This window comes from Aythya ferina, assembly GCF_964211825.1.
Source record: "Aythya ferina genome assembly, chromosome: 1".
NCBI classification, from domain to species: Eukaryota; Metazoa; Chordata; class Aves; order Anseriformes; family Anatidae; genus Aythya; species Aythya ferina.
The window spans coordinates 153,673,486-153,689,517 of record NC_140296.1 but is presented as its reverse complement, the minus strand read 5'-3'; the positions used below and the strand labels follow the sequence as shown (position 1 = coordinate 153,689,517).

Genomic DNA, 16,032 nt, shown 5'->3' with positions numbered 1-16,032 from the left:
GATTGGAAAAAGCAGGCATGATTTTGTAATTATTGCTTATTTGATAATTATTTGTTGCTTATTTTGTAAAGAAAAGATCTGTATTTACACTTTCAAACAGCAAATAATTGATGCTTAGACTTCCTCGTAGCTGTTGGAAAGCAGATGCTTTTCTGAAAACAAAATTGTGACGATGCTTAAGCTCAGCTTGCTTGTTTTGCATCCAGAAACAACTTCTGGAGTTAACATGCTTGTTCCAAGGTCTTGCCAGACAGATGTCACTGTGGCTCTCCTTCCCAAACAAGATAAGGGTCACTCACAGTCACTCACGCTTTTCAGATCCGCATCGGGCTGCCTGTGTAAATCTAATTGTGGTCCTTCTGTCACTTATGAGATCTGTCACTAGTCACCTCAGATTTTTCAGCATTCTGTCACACCTGTAAGTCATTGATCAATTACTTAAGGAATATCTATAACACAAATAAGCGCCTGCTTTGGTGCTTTGATCTTTCCTTTCGTGATCCAACTCCCATCTATCCAGACTTTTCTGAGCATTGAATTACTGATCTTGTCACCTGCTGCATCAATAAATTTTGATTCAAAATGTTAAAGCAACATATTTCTTGGCAAGGACCTCTGCAGCCTACAGTAGAAAATGGGATATGGCCCCTGACATAGCTTAGGTTTATCAAACAAAAAGATGCAGTGAGCTTGTATGGGGCAAATTCTGTTTTTTTCTTGCAGGAGGCCTCTCACTGGATGCGTAATCTGCTAAATGGCATAACATGAAGCAGAGCTCATGGCTTTCTTTCTCTAACTTGTGCTAGGGGAGGTGTATGCAGTGTTTTTTGCCCTAATGGTATGTAAAATTTACTTACGTGCAACATCTCTTCCAATTTAAGAGCAAACCTGCAGTAACTGAAGTACCTTGCAATACAGGGATTATGAGTAAGAGCTGCAAAATGTTGTTTGCTGATCAGTGCATTCAGGGTTTTTCCCTGTGTTCAGTGAGATGAGTCTGTAGAAGACCTGGAAGAAGGCTTATAGTTTATATAGTATAGTAAGTGTTCTTCTGAGGAAACACGGATTTGAATTTGCTAGTCTGCAGTTCTCCATCTGAAGTTAGACTAAGTCTGATGAAGCTAGCAAGGAACACGTAAGAAAGTTGATAATAAGAGGATGTACTACTTTGGGGCATGGATTTCTTCCAGAATTGATGGTGAAAATTGGCAAAATCCAGGCTTTCTGGACAGTGTCATCTAAATACAGCCTTTCAAAAGTAAGCAGCCATAAAGAAAATCTTTTGTAAAAAAAAAAAAAGCTATTTGAAAGTTTACAAAAGATTTGTCCATACTGATTTTTTTTTCTCTGTGGTAAGGGCAAGGCATATTGTGGCCATACCTACAATGAGGTCTCCATCCCCAAAGGCAGCCGAAGCTTGTGGTATCCGAGGCCTGTCGCCATTCTGAGGGGATTTCCCCAAACTTCTCTGCTCTACCCTACCAGCTGACACACCAAACATCTTTTTGGTAACCTTCCTCACCGAAACACTTTTCAGGGCACAAACATTCATGGCACAGCTGAAAGATGTGGGGAACTAACAGGTACCCTTTGGCTGACTAAAGGAGGAGACCCGCTTTCACCTTTCTCTGTGTGGAGTTTTCCCAGCTTCATGCTGGTAACTATTTCTCTAGTATTAAATGGATATAGAATACAGCTGTGGATTTTTTGTTGTTATTTATTTTTGGGGGGGCGTTGTTTGTCTATTTTTTGTAGTAATTGTGTGAGGTAGTGGCTATGTGCTTTGGTTATTTGCAAGTTTCTCAGCAGCATGAGAAGCGTGAAGGCCGCCTGTGCTCCCTGCACATCATTTGGTCAGTGCTGCGAGCGGCTTGCAGCCCAACCGGCCTGTCTCACTTGTGGGCTTCTCAATCTTATTTTGGAGTTCCTGTCAAAATGCTCTTTGTGAGGCTTTTTTTTATGTTTTATTCTTCACTTTCACTTTCCAAAGCTGTCCCACCTCTGTCTGTATGATGCACACATGGGGATGTCCTTCCAAGCCTGCCTGCAGCTCCCCTCCTTTCCCATGCTCAGATCTCAAACTGCCCCTTTTCAGAAGTGGAAGTTGACATTTTGGAAGCAGTTCCTAAGCTAGCAGTACCTTTGTGCCTCACTGAGCGACTGCTTTACTGCTGCTAATAATAGTTGTCACATTGACTGTAGGCAGCTCAGAACAAGGATCATGTCTTCGGGACTGACGTGTGACCGTAAAACTAACTACAGTGGTTTGCGAGCACTGTCACCACGGAGCTATCACCGCTCCTCTTTGCTGCAGGGAGCAATAGAAAGGAAACGTGTCCACCCTTCACTAGCTTTTGTTCATTATATCAGCAAAAACCCATGTTTATTAACAGTTCTTCCAGCGTGTGTGTTGAGTGTGGGAGAACCCGCTGCCGCCGGCAGTCTCCTCTGTGCCCTTCAGTAGAGCAGTGAGCCAGCAGCAACATTTTAAACATTTGCAGAATTTGTCCACCCGCCTGAAGTCAGTGGTCAGGCAGGCCAGTTTTGACTGCTGGGCTCTTGTAGTTAGCTGGTTGACCTGTTGCACAGAATTATATTAGTTAGGTTTTTATAGCTATGATGGCACTGAAGAAGCACGTTAAACCTTGCAGGCTGATTTGTTTTTAAGGCTGTTGATCTTCCTTACGAAAAAAAATACAAAGTGTCCTGCAGATCTCTATTCTAGACATTTGTAAGAAAGTGAATATTCAAAGAGAAAGGAAATAAAAAATAGTAGACATGTATGATCACTGTTGAGCTTGATGGAATTTGATGTGCATTTTGTGTGTAATGTGAATTACACACACATATATATATAAATATATATATAATTATATATGAGTAAATGCAGTATGTGATGTGTGTGTTGGGCAAACCCACCTTTGTCCTGTGGAATAACTGTCAGCACAACCACACAAATCTGAAGGAAGGAGAGAGGTGCTCAAACCAGCTAATTTAAAATTATATGGGCCCGTTTTCTGAGTTCTCTATATAACCAGTTAATTACTTCTTCCAAATAAATGTTGTTTTTGTATTTGAATCTGCATACTTCTAAGTCCTTTTTTTCTACGGCTTGTGAAAACACATTTGTTCCAATTTGCATTTGCCTTCAATAAACTAAACTTCTTTAGGTGGTTAAGAATCTGAGACAGTCTCGGAAATACAGAATTATTCCACGTTTATGTGGAAAACCAGATAACACAGCTCATATGTCGAGGGATCCCAGCTGTTTGGGCAGAAATTCTGTGGTATCTTGCCCATTAGATGATTTCTGTGAAGGAAGCTCTGAACTTCTATCTGTAGAGGGTGCCCTGTGGTAGGGGGAAGGCTGAATCATCCGGCCGATACAGTCTCAGAAATGTTTGGGGAAGTTCTGGGCCTTGATCTGAGAGGCTGTTGGTACACTGGGGCTCTGTGCTGTAGCAGGAATTGCAGTATGGGAGGTGAGCTGTAAAGGAAATATATTAGATTGTGGCTCTTACTGCTGAAAGAGGCATGGAAAGCTTTTTCTCATCAATTTTAGTATTATAAACGTGTCTAATCAGTTGTGTTTTATGAACATGTCTTGACATTCTCTCAAGACTTGGGACTTTTTTAGTTTAATAGGAACACACAAACATGCATTATCACTTAAACTAAGAGTTTTGAATAATCTGAAAAAAATGTTAGGCTTCTGATACATGTCTCTTTCATCTTCTGTATAATTTTTCAGAAAAAAAAACATCAAGCAACTCTGATGTCTCAGCTTTAAGGAAAATAACAAGGTTGGAGCGCTTTCTTCTTCTCGGCAGAGATACCTCTATCTTTACAAGAAAAAAATGCAAAGGTCACAAATGTGTTTTCCCTTGTGCAGCTTGCCTTTTGTTCTGTCACATTAGTAGACAGCTGTAGATCTGATGGTCGGGATGTTATCTGCCCATTCCTTCTTTTCCCTTCATTTGTCCTCATCTGCCACATCACCTTAAGTTATCTTGGAGAATCTCTGTCTAGGGTCTTCTTTGCAAGGTGGTTAAGGGCAATGTTAGTTCCTCCTTGTTTGTTGTTTCACGGAAACGTATAAATTAGTATAGACTGTGACTCAAGTTTACAGGGGAGTTGGGAAATTCTCTGTGAAGTCAGTTTTTTCCCCGCAAGGCTTCTCTTCCAGCTACATATAGCAACAATGGATATATGGATGGCATCAACAAGCACTGATTACAGCTAATATTTACTATCTCATGATACTGGTGTGTCAATTTTAGGTAGACCTTTCCACCTAGGTATTTTGTTACAGGTCATCTTGTTGGATCACGCATGGTAGCCAGATTCCATAGAAGTGGATGTGTGCCTAACTATTCACATGCTTGGTTTTCACCTAACCAGTAGTTCTGGGACTAAAGGATTTTATAAGATTCAGTACCTTGCACAGGAAGAAAACCAACTTTTCCAGTTGTTATGCTCATTGCACACTTTCATGTGTTGCATATCTTACTAAAAATACTGGGTTAATTTATTGAAGTCCCATTTTAACAGCTTCTAAGTGCTGAAATGAACTATTAGATGTGGGCTGTTAAGAGTGGTCTTCTATGCATTAGGTAGAAAGATGTATGTACTGACAGTAATACATTTATCTGATTCAAAATTTTAGTATTAAAGAAAACAAAGCTTGCATCTCATTAAAAAGTAGCGATGATTAAAATTGCATTAAACCCCCTACATTTTATGTTTAATGGAAATGGCAGGAGTTTAAACAAATTATGAAGGAAGAATGTAAAGGCAAATGCTGTAAAATGCACAGCAACTGCTAGCATTCATTTTAAACCAACATAATAACAACTGTGCAAAATTCAGCATAACTTTTGGATCGCAGTAATAATCAAGTTTTGCATCTATTTGGAGTCATATATTTGAGCAGTACCCTTGAAATAAACACGTACAATTGTATGCAAAGTTGAAGACTGAGATTGTAAACTTCTGGGACTGCGGACTGGTTCTTCCTTTTGTACCTGTACATTTTACCACCCTACAACCCCAATGCTGTCTTGGAGCCTTTGAGAAGCACCAAACAAGAGTAATTATTCTGTTCCATCTTGAGGTTAGATCATGTTATGTTGTTACACTTTGACCATGCTACTGTTTTTGCCTGTTTTGTAATGTTATGTGGTTGCAATACTGAAATTGCAGTAAATGGTGGCTTTGCCTTCTAGATACATTTTAGTACAAACATTACTTTGATTTCCACATTGTGTCAAATTTGATATTGAAGCCTCAGAAATGACCTGATGAGGTAGCTTTTTTTCCGTGTTCAACAGCGTGAGGATAAAAATAGATCCTTGTGCTTTTGGCTGTGTATTTGCTTCTGATTCCATATTCTTCTGAGACCAGTTTCTTCTGCAGGTTTTAGATTCTGCTAAATTAGCTGTATCAAAGAATCCGCATTTGTCTGTCCCCAGTGAAAGAGCTACTTAATGTCTCGTAACATGCACTCACTAAAAGATAATACATGCAAGTATTCCATCATCCTTTGAAAACATTCTTACAAATGATTCCAATTTCATATTTCTCTTCGAACAGCAACTTCCCAACAAAAGCTTTCAAAGGGAGCATTGCCTTGTAGCTGTATTCTGTTTCTAGCAGTCTGATCCAGTCCTGTGGGACACGGTCACACAGACGATGCATCTAGTCCATTAGCAGGCATGTGGGAGCTGGATGTCATGTTAATGATTTTATATTACCCAAGAACACTTTGAGCTCTAAAAAAATGCAGAAACTTTGGTTTTATCAAGAAACCAGCCCTTCTTGTCCTGAGTGTGAGTCAGTTAATTTTCTCTCTTCCTCCTCTTTGTGTTTTATATGCCCAGTCGAAATGGCAAACTCGCCCTTTTCTATACTTTTCAGCTGCTTTAAAAAGCTTCTGGGCATTTGAAAGCTGAAGGCTTCTGGGAGCGCTGGATGAAAAAAAAAAGTAGTGTTACATGACCCACATTACATCCCTAGATTATTACTAGCACAGCTACTGTGAAATATTTTGAAAGTTGTGGCTTTAGAGGTGAAAGATCTGTTCCATTTTTTTAAGAATTGTATTCTTGTTCCCATTTGTGACAACTTTTCGTGCTCTCAAGAAGATAAGAAAGAAAAGGTGGTTGTGAAAAAGTTTCAAGTCCTCTGTGCTAGATCTGCCTTTGATGCCACTGTATGGCTTTCTTGGTTAAACCTCCTCAAATATCGTCCCTGTTGGACAAGCAGAGCAGGGTAAGGAGTTCATCAGTGTTCATAAATATTCGCCAAAATTACACAAGACACCTGCCCATCTAAGCATATTGCAGCAGGATGTGCTGATTTCTACAGTGCTGCTAAAAAATCCACTTGAATCGTTCATGTGATTTGCAGTAAGGAACTGCTCCCGATCCTGGTTTTGTTTCCTGTTCAGGATTTGCTTCACAGACCTCCCCTTTGGCTTCAGGGAGATGGATCTCAATCCTGCTTCTTACAAAGAGGAGACCACAGCATGGGTATCAATAAATGGCTTTTGCCTCTAGTGGGAAAAGTTCTTGTGACAGTTGGAGAGACTAAACCAAATTCTCCTCTTCATCCTCCCAGAGCTCATTTTCTCCGTGGTATGGTTGCTAAGGAAGAGATGAGGAAACTGCTTGCATTTTAATAGCAGCTGTTGTTGCTACAGTAGAGAAAAGAGGTAGTGGAATGTGAGATAGCCTCAAATAGTAAAGAAATAAACTTCTGCTTAACTGTCCCTTTGCTCAGGCTCACTCCAAGCTATTCTTTAAAATGCATTCAAATGAATGTGACCACGTGGATGCTATTCCCAACAAGAGTGGCTGCTTGCAAACTGGGAGGATCAGCTGTGCACTCTGCTGCTTCTCCTTCACCCCACAGAGGGACGTGAATTTTTGGCATCCCCTTGCCTGGATAGCAAACTGCCATATAATCCCTGCAGTTTGGGTGTCATTTACAGTCTGCTTCACTTAAATGCTTCTCTGTTAACTGCACAGTCTGCTTAAATGCAAAGCCAGCGTGTGTTCCCCATCAGCAGTTAGTGGATTAAAATGCTGTTAGGCTCAGAAAATTGCCTTTAAAAAAGGCCCCCAAAGTTGGCTTTTCTTTGTTGGTAATTACCATTCTAGCAAATTCTGTGTGATGGGGTGGGTGTTGTTGACCGTGCAAGAGGCAGCTCTGAAAAAAAATTAAATTGTCAGCCTCAGCAATGTGAGAGTCATTTTCAAAATTCATTTTGACCATTGTATATTCAGTCATTGATCACTAACTCTTATAGCTGTATTCTTTTATAGCTTCTTGTTGACACCACAAATGTTCTATAATACTAACCACCCTTTGCTGCCCCAGTCCAGAAAGGTTTTGCAATTGGAAGTCAGCAGATGCTGCTCTTGCTGGTGTCTGAACCAGAGTCTAATCTGGCTTCCCCTTGAAAGGGCTCATGCAAGACAACATTTGTTTTGTAAGCAGACATTGCTGAAAAAAGCTCAGAGACTATTTTTGGTGCAAGAGGTAGGTTTTCTTACTACATCTCCAAGGGATTGAATTCAGTCACAAAATGATATAACTTCCAGTGAAACCAATGGTTAATGTGCTGCATGTTCCAAAGCTCAGTTTGGCACTGGCTAGTAGTCAGATGGGACTATTTCATACATCAGAATCTGGGAAAAAATTCTCAACATAATTAAAAAGGCTGTTGCTGGCTGAGTGATGAGTGGAAAAGTGGCTTCACCTTTCAAAGCAGCAGTTGGGCGGCACTGTCATGTTTAAGTTAGGATAGCGCAAAGAGCTGTAATGATTTTCTTCGCTAAATATCCTGTGATATTTAAAGACTTCTTTTATCATTGCATGTTACAATAAAGTTGGTTGGATATCGACTGTTGTTTTGGTGTAGCGTTGTTACAGAGATTGTACTGAAAAATTGAAAACTACATGTGTGGGCTGCAAATGGTGGCCTGGTGCCACGTTGCCTTGGGCCGTGGTCTCTGACCCTCACAAAGGAACCGAATCAGACCTTGCCAGCGCTGAGGCAGGTAAATATTCTCTTAGAAGATGCTCCTGAAAGGTGCTGGTGAACTAAGCGGCAGCTTTCCCTCCCAGCTCAGGCTGCGATAGTGCTTCCCTGTGAGTGAAGTGATGCTGTAGCTCTGGGCTTTCTGATGGGGTCTGCAGAGGTGCTGAGCAACTTACGAAGAAAGGACCATGACCCTTTGTAAGCATTAAAGCACACGGTTTGCTTTTTACTGCTTTTACTGATGCTTGCACTTTCCTCAGCCTGGATAATGAAGTTGGGCTAATTGCACTTTTTCCTTGCTAGTTTCTCTTGCCAGTACATGGCGTATCGCTTGGGTTACAAGAATGAATTTTTAGATCAGGCTAACTGCTTTCACTGAATTAAAAACTTGATAAATCACATCCGTGAGCATCCAGCCTAGCCAGCTGAGGTGCAGGTTATGTCTCAGGGCTCCTTGCTCTCTCCCTCATCGTCCTGGTATCCAGTGGGCTGCAGCAGCCATCCTCCCCGGGCTCCTCACGGCTGCTTGGGCTCTCACTGTTGTAATAACCCCTATAGCAGTACTTAAGCGTCACCTCGCTTTGCGCAACTGTGAGGATTTTGGGGGATTCCTTACAAGAAAGGGGTTTGCAGCGATGTGGCCGCTGACTGGCCCCAGGTGCTACATCGGGATCCAGCGCGTGCAGGGCCTCACCACAGGCCGCAGTTCAGAGCTGCGCGCTTCTCGTTGCCGGGTCTCAAAAAAACAGGAAATGCAAAATATTTTTTAAATTTGTTGTTGTAAACTTGCCAGGATATGTGACATAGTCTCTAAGACAAGGGTAGTTTTTTCTCGTTAAGATGTTGAGATGCTGAGGCTGCAGCTGGGTTTCTGCAGCAGCCCTGGGCACACCATTAAACACGAAGCGTGTCTCAGCAGCAAAGGGCTTTCGGGCACGTGTGTGTAAAGGCAGGTCTGCTGCTGATTTAGATGACAGGCTGCAAAAAGCAACTTCGCTCCTCATAAATATTTGTTCTTGCTTACTGCTGGTGCACCCCTGCACTGTGACTAGAGCTGTGGCCTAAGTGTCCGTGTGGGTGCAGCCTCTGTACGTTAAGCACGTGCTTAACGCAGCGGGCAGTGCCTATGGGTTCAGTGTTAACGCAGTTCTACGTCAAGATGAACAAAAAATGAGCACATCTTGCTAAATTTCTTTAACAGTACAACTCTGTTGGTAGTAGCTGTATTGCTGTGTTACTTGTCTGTTACTACACACCCACACAAGTGCTGCTTTAACCCTCTTCTAAAGTGCTGCCAACAGCCCTCTATACCATCTTCCAGATTGCTCTGGAATGTTTTAGAAATTCCTGAAAGAGTTCATTAAAGACCTAGCAGCCTTGTCCAAACTTTAATTATATTTCAGAGCTTTTCATTCTTTTTAAATAAATCAGTTAGTCCCATTTTTGGGCGGAAAAATCAGACAAGCATATGAAGCTTACAAAATGTTTCATGGACTGGGACACAAGTTGAAGAAAAGAGGCAAGTAAAAGAGTTCCAGTGTGGAACTTATTTTCCAACCTGCAGATATACACTCTTCTTTATATGACCTGATTTCTTTCAACCTTGAAAATTAATTTAAAGTTTAAGTATGGGGATAAAGGAAACAGAAGGTTGCTGGTTTGTGATTGAAGGACTTATACTCCAGCCTGTCTTTGAGTAACTGAATTTCTCTGGTCATTCTAGACCTTTGGCTGAGCTCCACGTACAACAGCCTTGGATTGGCTCTTGGGACATCTGTTAATCTATATATAGGATTCACACACTTGCACACGTAAACAGGTGATCTCCTAAATATACAAAATGGTGTTTGCAACTCCAAGTGCTTATTTAAGCCAAAATGAATTCAGGACTGAACTGAATTAAACCTTTTTGCCCTCCTCCCAAAATAAACTGTGTTGGGACAAAAGTGCATTATGTTCTGGTTATAACTTCTGCTTAATATGTAATACATTCACAAATCCCAGGAATTACTTAATAGCTGTTAAAAATATCCTGAAAATGACCTTTTACCTATTCTTTAGCTTAGTCCTCTTGACAGTTGCTAGTTTTTTGCTGTGAAGGGACATAGTGTTTAAAAATAAAAGGTGCATATAATGACTAGAGAAAAAGGGTAGTAGATGGCAACTGATATAGAAATAAGCTATATTTAGAAAAATCATAAGGGAAGCTTAAGTCAGGAAGTGAGTTTTAAGCCATTTGATGAAGTCTGGCTGGCTGGCTGACATTGATTTCTAACAAATCTGGTGACAGCAGGGAGACTCGGAAGAGTGAAAGAGAAGTAACATTTTGCACTGCTAGTGAAAAAGTGTGAGTGAGTAAAGAGTACGTAATCTCTTACCAGTTCTAGGGAAAAAAAATAAAGAAAATTTGATAAAGAATTTGAATAAGAGGAGCAGTAATCATGCTTGCAGCTTTTCAGTTTTCAAAGAACATGTCCACTCAAGTACAATTTTGTTGTTTTGATACTAGAAATTTGTTTTTTAGGGGTTTTGCCTGGGTGTAATAGACTTTTATAAGGTCTCTAGCTTAGTAGTGCAATACATTTGGGTTTTAAAAAGTATCTTTGGATGTAATGAAGTAGAGCTTAAATGGTTTAAGAACTGACTCTAATCAAAGAAAAGAGTTTCTAGTTGGGATCAGCCCAACGTGGTCTGGAAGCAAGTGCAAGATGACTGCTGGTAAAGGTGTGGATGGAACAAAAATTAGTGGAGGCATAAATAACCTTAATGACAGTGAAAATAAAATGCTTTAGATCATTTAGGCAAACTGAGATAGTTGGGCAAAATGCGCATAAATACAGGTGAGTGCAGAGTTATGCACCAAGGAGCAAAAAATGCTGGCCACACCTGTGTGGGGGAGTTTTTCTCTGGAAATCTTCGACTCTGGGAGGGAAAAGGTAAATAAGCTGTTGAGGTAAGTGGTAGGTATAGTTGGAAAAAGTAGGGAAAGTTGGTGGTCCTGGCAAGTAAATAACACAGTGGCAAACACAGCTAGCAAATACATTGCTAGATGTGTAACTGGGAGAAATGAGTAATACTGAGATTATCTGCACGTAAAGTTGGGGTGTGAGATGCTCTAGGTCTGTGCCTGGTCTGTGTACATTTAGTGAAATGTGCTAGTTTAGGGTATCGAAATGAGCCCCTCAAATGGCTCCAGAATGACGAAAACGCCACAGAGCGAGAGATTTAATGTACAGTTACCTGACAGGGCCGAAACCCTGCGTGCTGCCTGCTGCTGCTGGGAGAATGAAGTCTCACCCACTCTTGAACCTACTAAACCAGGCAGAAAACTGTTCACGGTTCTGGCCGGGGTGTGCTGTCACGTCAGTGGGTCCAGCCATCAGTCAGACAGAGGTGAGAGCTGATGCGGGGAGCGAGATTCGGCTGCAGCAAGCTGCTTGCTCAAGGCCGTTCCCTTGTAGCCATGCTGCTGGGGTACCTGCAGTTGAATCAGATCAGGTCTGCCATGGTCCCACCCATTCTTTTGGTGCTGGTGCTGCATAGATGTGGCAGCACCTGCTTCGGCTTTTGATGGCCTCATGACGAATCCAGCAAACGAGGAGCTCTGTGACAGCCGTGAGACTGTGTCACCCCTCATGCAAGCGCAAAAGTAGGAGTGAGATTGCACGGCTGGGTGGGAGGAGGAATTGGGGACTACCACTTCTGTTTGCAGTTTCACAGCCAAACTGAGGGCCTGTTCTTCCCCTCTGCATTCCCTCCTCCTCGCCGGGGCTCTTGGCTGATCCCTCGCAGGATTCGTGTGGTGCTCTGCTCTAGCTCACTCCCTCTCTCCCTTCCCTGTGGTGAAGAAAATAGTTTCCTGCCTGGGATGCGTGCATTGAGAAATCCTCGTTTGGCTCAAGAAAGTGAAGAGAGGGAACTTGGTTGCACACTGTATACAGAAGTGCCTTCAGAGGTAGGAATTATATTTGCACTGTCATAAACTTCAAAAAAAGCAATGTCAAGAGCCAAAGGCAGCTGACGCTAGACAAATCCAAGCATTTAAGTGCGGGCGATTAGCCACGGTGCAAGCGACCACAGAAGAGATGGATTTTACATCTCCTGTCAACTTCTTGTGAAGACCAGATGCCTTACTGGAAGGGGTATCTCCCTCAAAAGAAAAACTGCAAATAGGAGGTTTAAGGAAACAGGTAAAATGCGATGATGTATGTAAGTAGGTGAAGTGGCATCTTCTCTTGAAGTTTTTGATCTCTGCTTTAGGGAGTGTACAGTATAAATTCAGATCTAATGTCAGAAATGAATGTATTGGACAAAAAAAAATAACTGAGAAAGGAAGCATAAGGGTTATAATAAGATGGTTTAGTTAGCAGAACAGTTTTGTTCTTTGGTAGTTCTATTACATTTGTGCAGACCTCTGTTATGTGGACTATACAACAGGCATAAACGTGACAGAGAAACTGAAATTTAAATGTGGAAGAAGCCATGCCATTAATTTTATAATGTTTTCTGTTGAGTGTACGTAGGAGCTTAGGCTTGATTGCAGACATTCAGTGAGTGTTCATTCAGGTTGTCCCAAATCGATGTGTCTGTGCGTTTGTGTGTGTGTGTGCACCGCTCATGGGATTTTTCCTTTGGCTTTACGAGGTCCCTTTCATATGGAAGTTGTCTTTGACTGTTCGTAAGAACGATCTCGAGAATTTTGCTTTGATTGTGTAGTTTAAATGGAAACTGCTGTTCTAATCTTAATGTGGAAATAATCCAGTCATTTGCATTAGAAAAAAAAATAGATAACTGTATTTCATACAGGTAACACATGCTCTATAGCACTCAAAGAAATTGGAGACATACTAGAGATAAGGGATCCCTTTTGCTGGGGAACAAGGACACTTGCAGATATGCCCATGATATTTCATTTTCATTACATGGTTCTGAAGGTGGAAGGATTTCAGTGCCATGGAAGGCAGTCGGCCTTGTAATTTAGAGAAAGCTTAATGACCAGTGATTTTGTCATATCAATTTAATCTGTAATTAGAGTTTTGAGGAGTCATTAGCAGGTGGGGTGTCGCTGCTTTTCCTGGCGGCCTGTCAGACCAACGTTTCTCTCTGTTTGTTTTTGAATGCTAATGGCTTGAAAGAACTTGGAGCTGTAGAAAGAATTGAGAAACAGGCCCTGCTTTGCGGATTTTTATCACCCTGCCAAGACCCTTTGCAACTTCCTCTCCTTGTTGCCCGCAGCAGAATACGGAAACCTCGCCGCTCACGGCCACTTCTGCAATTGCGTGCTGCAGGGGAGTTGGGTGGGAGGGAGGTCTTCTCGTCCTGCTGCTCGCTACTGCCTTGGCGTCCAAAGGAGAGAAGAAGATGCGTTTGAAAATGTGTCCTCTGATGTTTCTCGCACTGATGGGTTTCTTTCTCTTCCCTCTCTCTGCTGTTGTGCAGTGCTGCAGTTGAAGCTCCAGCAGCGACGCACACGGGAGGAGCTGGTGAGCCAAGGGATCATGCCGCGTGAGTATCACTTAAACTCTTTCTCTTTTTGTTATTATGCTTGTTTTTTGAGTCGGGACTGGTTTCACAAATGATACGAAAGATCAAATTCTCCGTTCCTGGATGAAAAACATCATAGAGAAGAGCCCCACCCTGTTACACTCAACGTTGTCCTTCGGAGGCGTTGGTACTCTAGGTGTGGGGCCACCTCTGATACCAAGGAACAGAGTAATGGCTCCAAGCGTAACCGTACTCCAAAACAGCTTTTGAATTTGATCGTAGTGAAGAGTCTTCTGGAGACCATGCTATGTTTGAAGTGTCTGATATTCTTGACACATGCTGATAATCACTCTTTTAACAGGCTTCCTGCCTTTGCAGTTTCTGTTCTTGTTTGTCAGCTCTGCAGACCTCAGAGGCAGTTCTAACTTTGTATGTAACATATTCCATAAACCTGGTCAAAACTGGCAGCACTTACCAGATGTTAACCAAGGGACCATGTTTTATGTTTGTAGCTAGAACACGTAGCCAGCAAGGGACTTATGGGCATCAGCCAGTCCCCTTCTTGCAGGGCAAGACTAAGTCTGCAGAGCCAGAGAACATTAATATACGTGTCTGTGTAGACACATTGGATATCCCTTAATGCCAAGCTTTAGTAAATTCTCTGTCAGTTTAGCACTGGAGAAAAGATATTTTTTTTGTTTCCCACCCCCCACATGCACTTCTGAGCTGAATGACTTAGAGGTAATAACTCGAAGGAAGACCAAAGAGCAAGCATTTAAGAGTTCCTCTCAGTTTCACTTAACAGCTTCAATAGAAGGCAGAGGCTCAGGTAAATGTTTTCTTCTTTCAAAAACTTCCCTCCTCCCCCACTTCACACACCTTATTTGAACACAACGTAGTAATGAGTTTCTCGTTCCTTCTATTTTTGGGGTGCACACTGTAATATGACACAGTGATGTGACTTAGACTTTGCTAATGTCATAAGGTTAGGCTGTCAGCTCTCTCTTTGAATGAAGAGAACCTGTCAGCACCCCTCTGTCAGCTGAAGTGGCTCTCTGGAAGGTAGTGACATGCTCAAGATGTTTCTGGGACCCCTATTTAAAATTCTATTACCAAATTAAAAAGGAAGGATTGACCTGTCTGGATGTAGTACATCACGCTTGTCTTATTTTCACCTGGGGAATTCATATACATGTTTCTACAGAATACACTTACTTGCTTTTGGATGAAAGATTAGTGTCCCAGTGGCTGCGTGCTTTTGCTAATGTTTCCCAGAAGCAAATATTCCTGAATGTTCCTGACTTCTTTGTGGTCTTCTGCTGTAGGTGGATATGTATGCAAATCTGTATTAGGTTATGTTTCGTACTGGCTTTCTTCAAAGCGTGGCTGGCCAAACTTGTGATTCCCGAGAGGGGTCTGTTTTACAGGCCCTTTGAAAACGATGCCCTTTCAAGTAATTCAAGTAAGGCACCCAGAGTAATTAGTCAGTCTTAAATTTGCTTAAAATATAGCCTAAATAACGAGTCTTTGCAGACTTGTACCCTTCATTGCTTCATTTATGTCTCTTACGTGTGAATTTCATGACAGACCAAAGAAGAATGCTCAGTGAAATATCATTGCGAAAACATTGGCACCACATTAAAAGGTTCTTTCTTCAGTGAAGAAAAAACATTTGAGCAGATCTGCTCTAAACATGAGTTAAAATTATTCCTCTCCAAGCCATGGTATCATTTACCCATACCTGCCAACTGGAAATAACCACACATAGGGAAATGTTTAAACCATTATTTGTCTGGGCCGTTTTTAATGAGAAGATCAGATGTGAGACGAATTGTGATACTTAAAGCAAAATCCCATTTTTAACCTGAGAAGGACAGGAGATGACTAAGGGCCCTGTTCTTTCTGAAGGCATCTGAGTCACAACAGCTTTGCTCCTCCTTTCAGCCGTTCAGAATAGACATTTTACCTTTCCACTGAGAATGTGCAGGTCTCCTGTACTCTGTCATGTCTCTACCATGTAAACCCTGTCTGTGAAAGCATTTATGTACTTATCCTGTTCCGCTGTCATCTGCTGCTATACATAGCGATCGCGGACCCCATGTCTCCCTCTTGAGTTCGTTACTCAGGAAACCAGCCCTGCTCAGCCCTTTATCGGGATTTAACAAAAATTAAAACTGGGAATCCAGAGGATGATTTGGCGCCGAATGAAATGAGCTGGCGTGCTCTCTCCACGGGAAGTGCTGGTTGGCTTCTGGCCTGTATTTCCCATCTGGAGAGCCTTATCATGCTTGAAAGAACTGCAGTGGTTATGGGTGGACCTTCATTAGCATTACGGCTTGAGTCAGGAAGGTGCTTTTGAAGTCAAACTCCCGATTGCATGTGCCTGCTGTACCTTGCTTTGCACACAAAAAGCTCACAGAATTGGAGAGTTGTATTAAATAGGGGTGAAACTGAGCTGAAGAATATTCTGCTTACAGCTAATACTCATTTGGTCCATGGGACCA

At 41.9% G+C, this 16,032-nt stretch overlaps 1 protein-coding gene across 2 annotated transcripts in view; it reads left to right on the top strand.

Annotated features, from left to right (window-relative positions):
* Nucleotides 1–16,032, top strand: part of MRTFA (myocardin related transcription factor A) — a 75,660-nt gene that overhangs the window by 32,677 nt on the left and 26,951 nt on the right. For both annotated transcript variants that reach the window (XM_084507068.1, XM_084507067.1), the window contains exon 2: nt 13,484–13,549. In XM_084507068.1, the coding sequence (XP_084363194.1) occupies nt 13,543–13,549 (7 nt within the window). In that variant the 5' untranslated portion in view covers nt 13,484–13,542. The remainder of the gene's footprint in view (nt 1–13,483; nt 13,550–16,032) is intronic.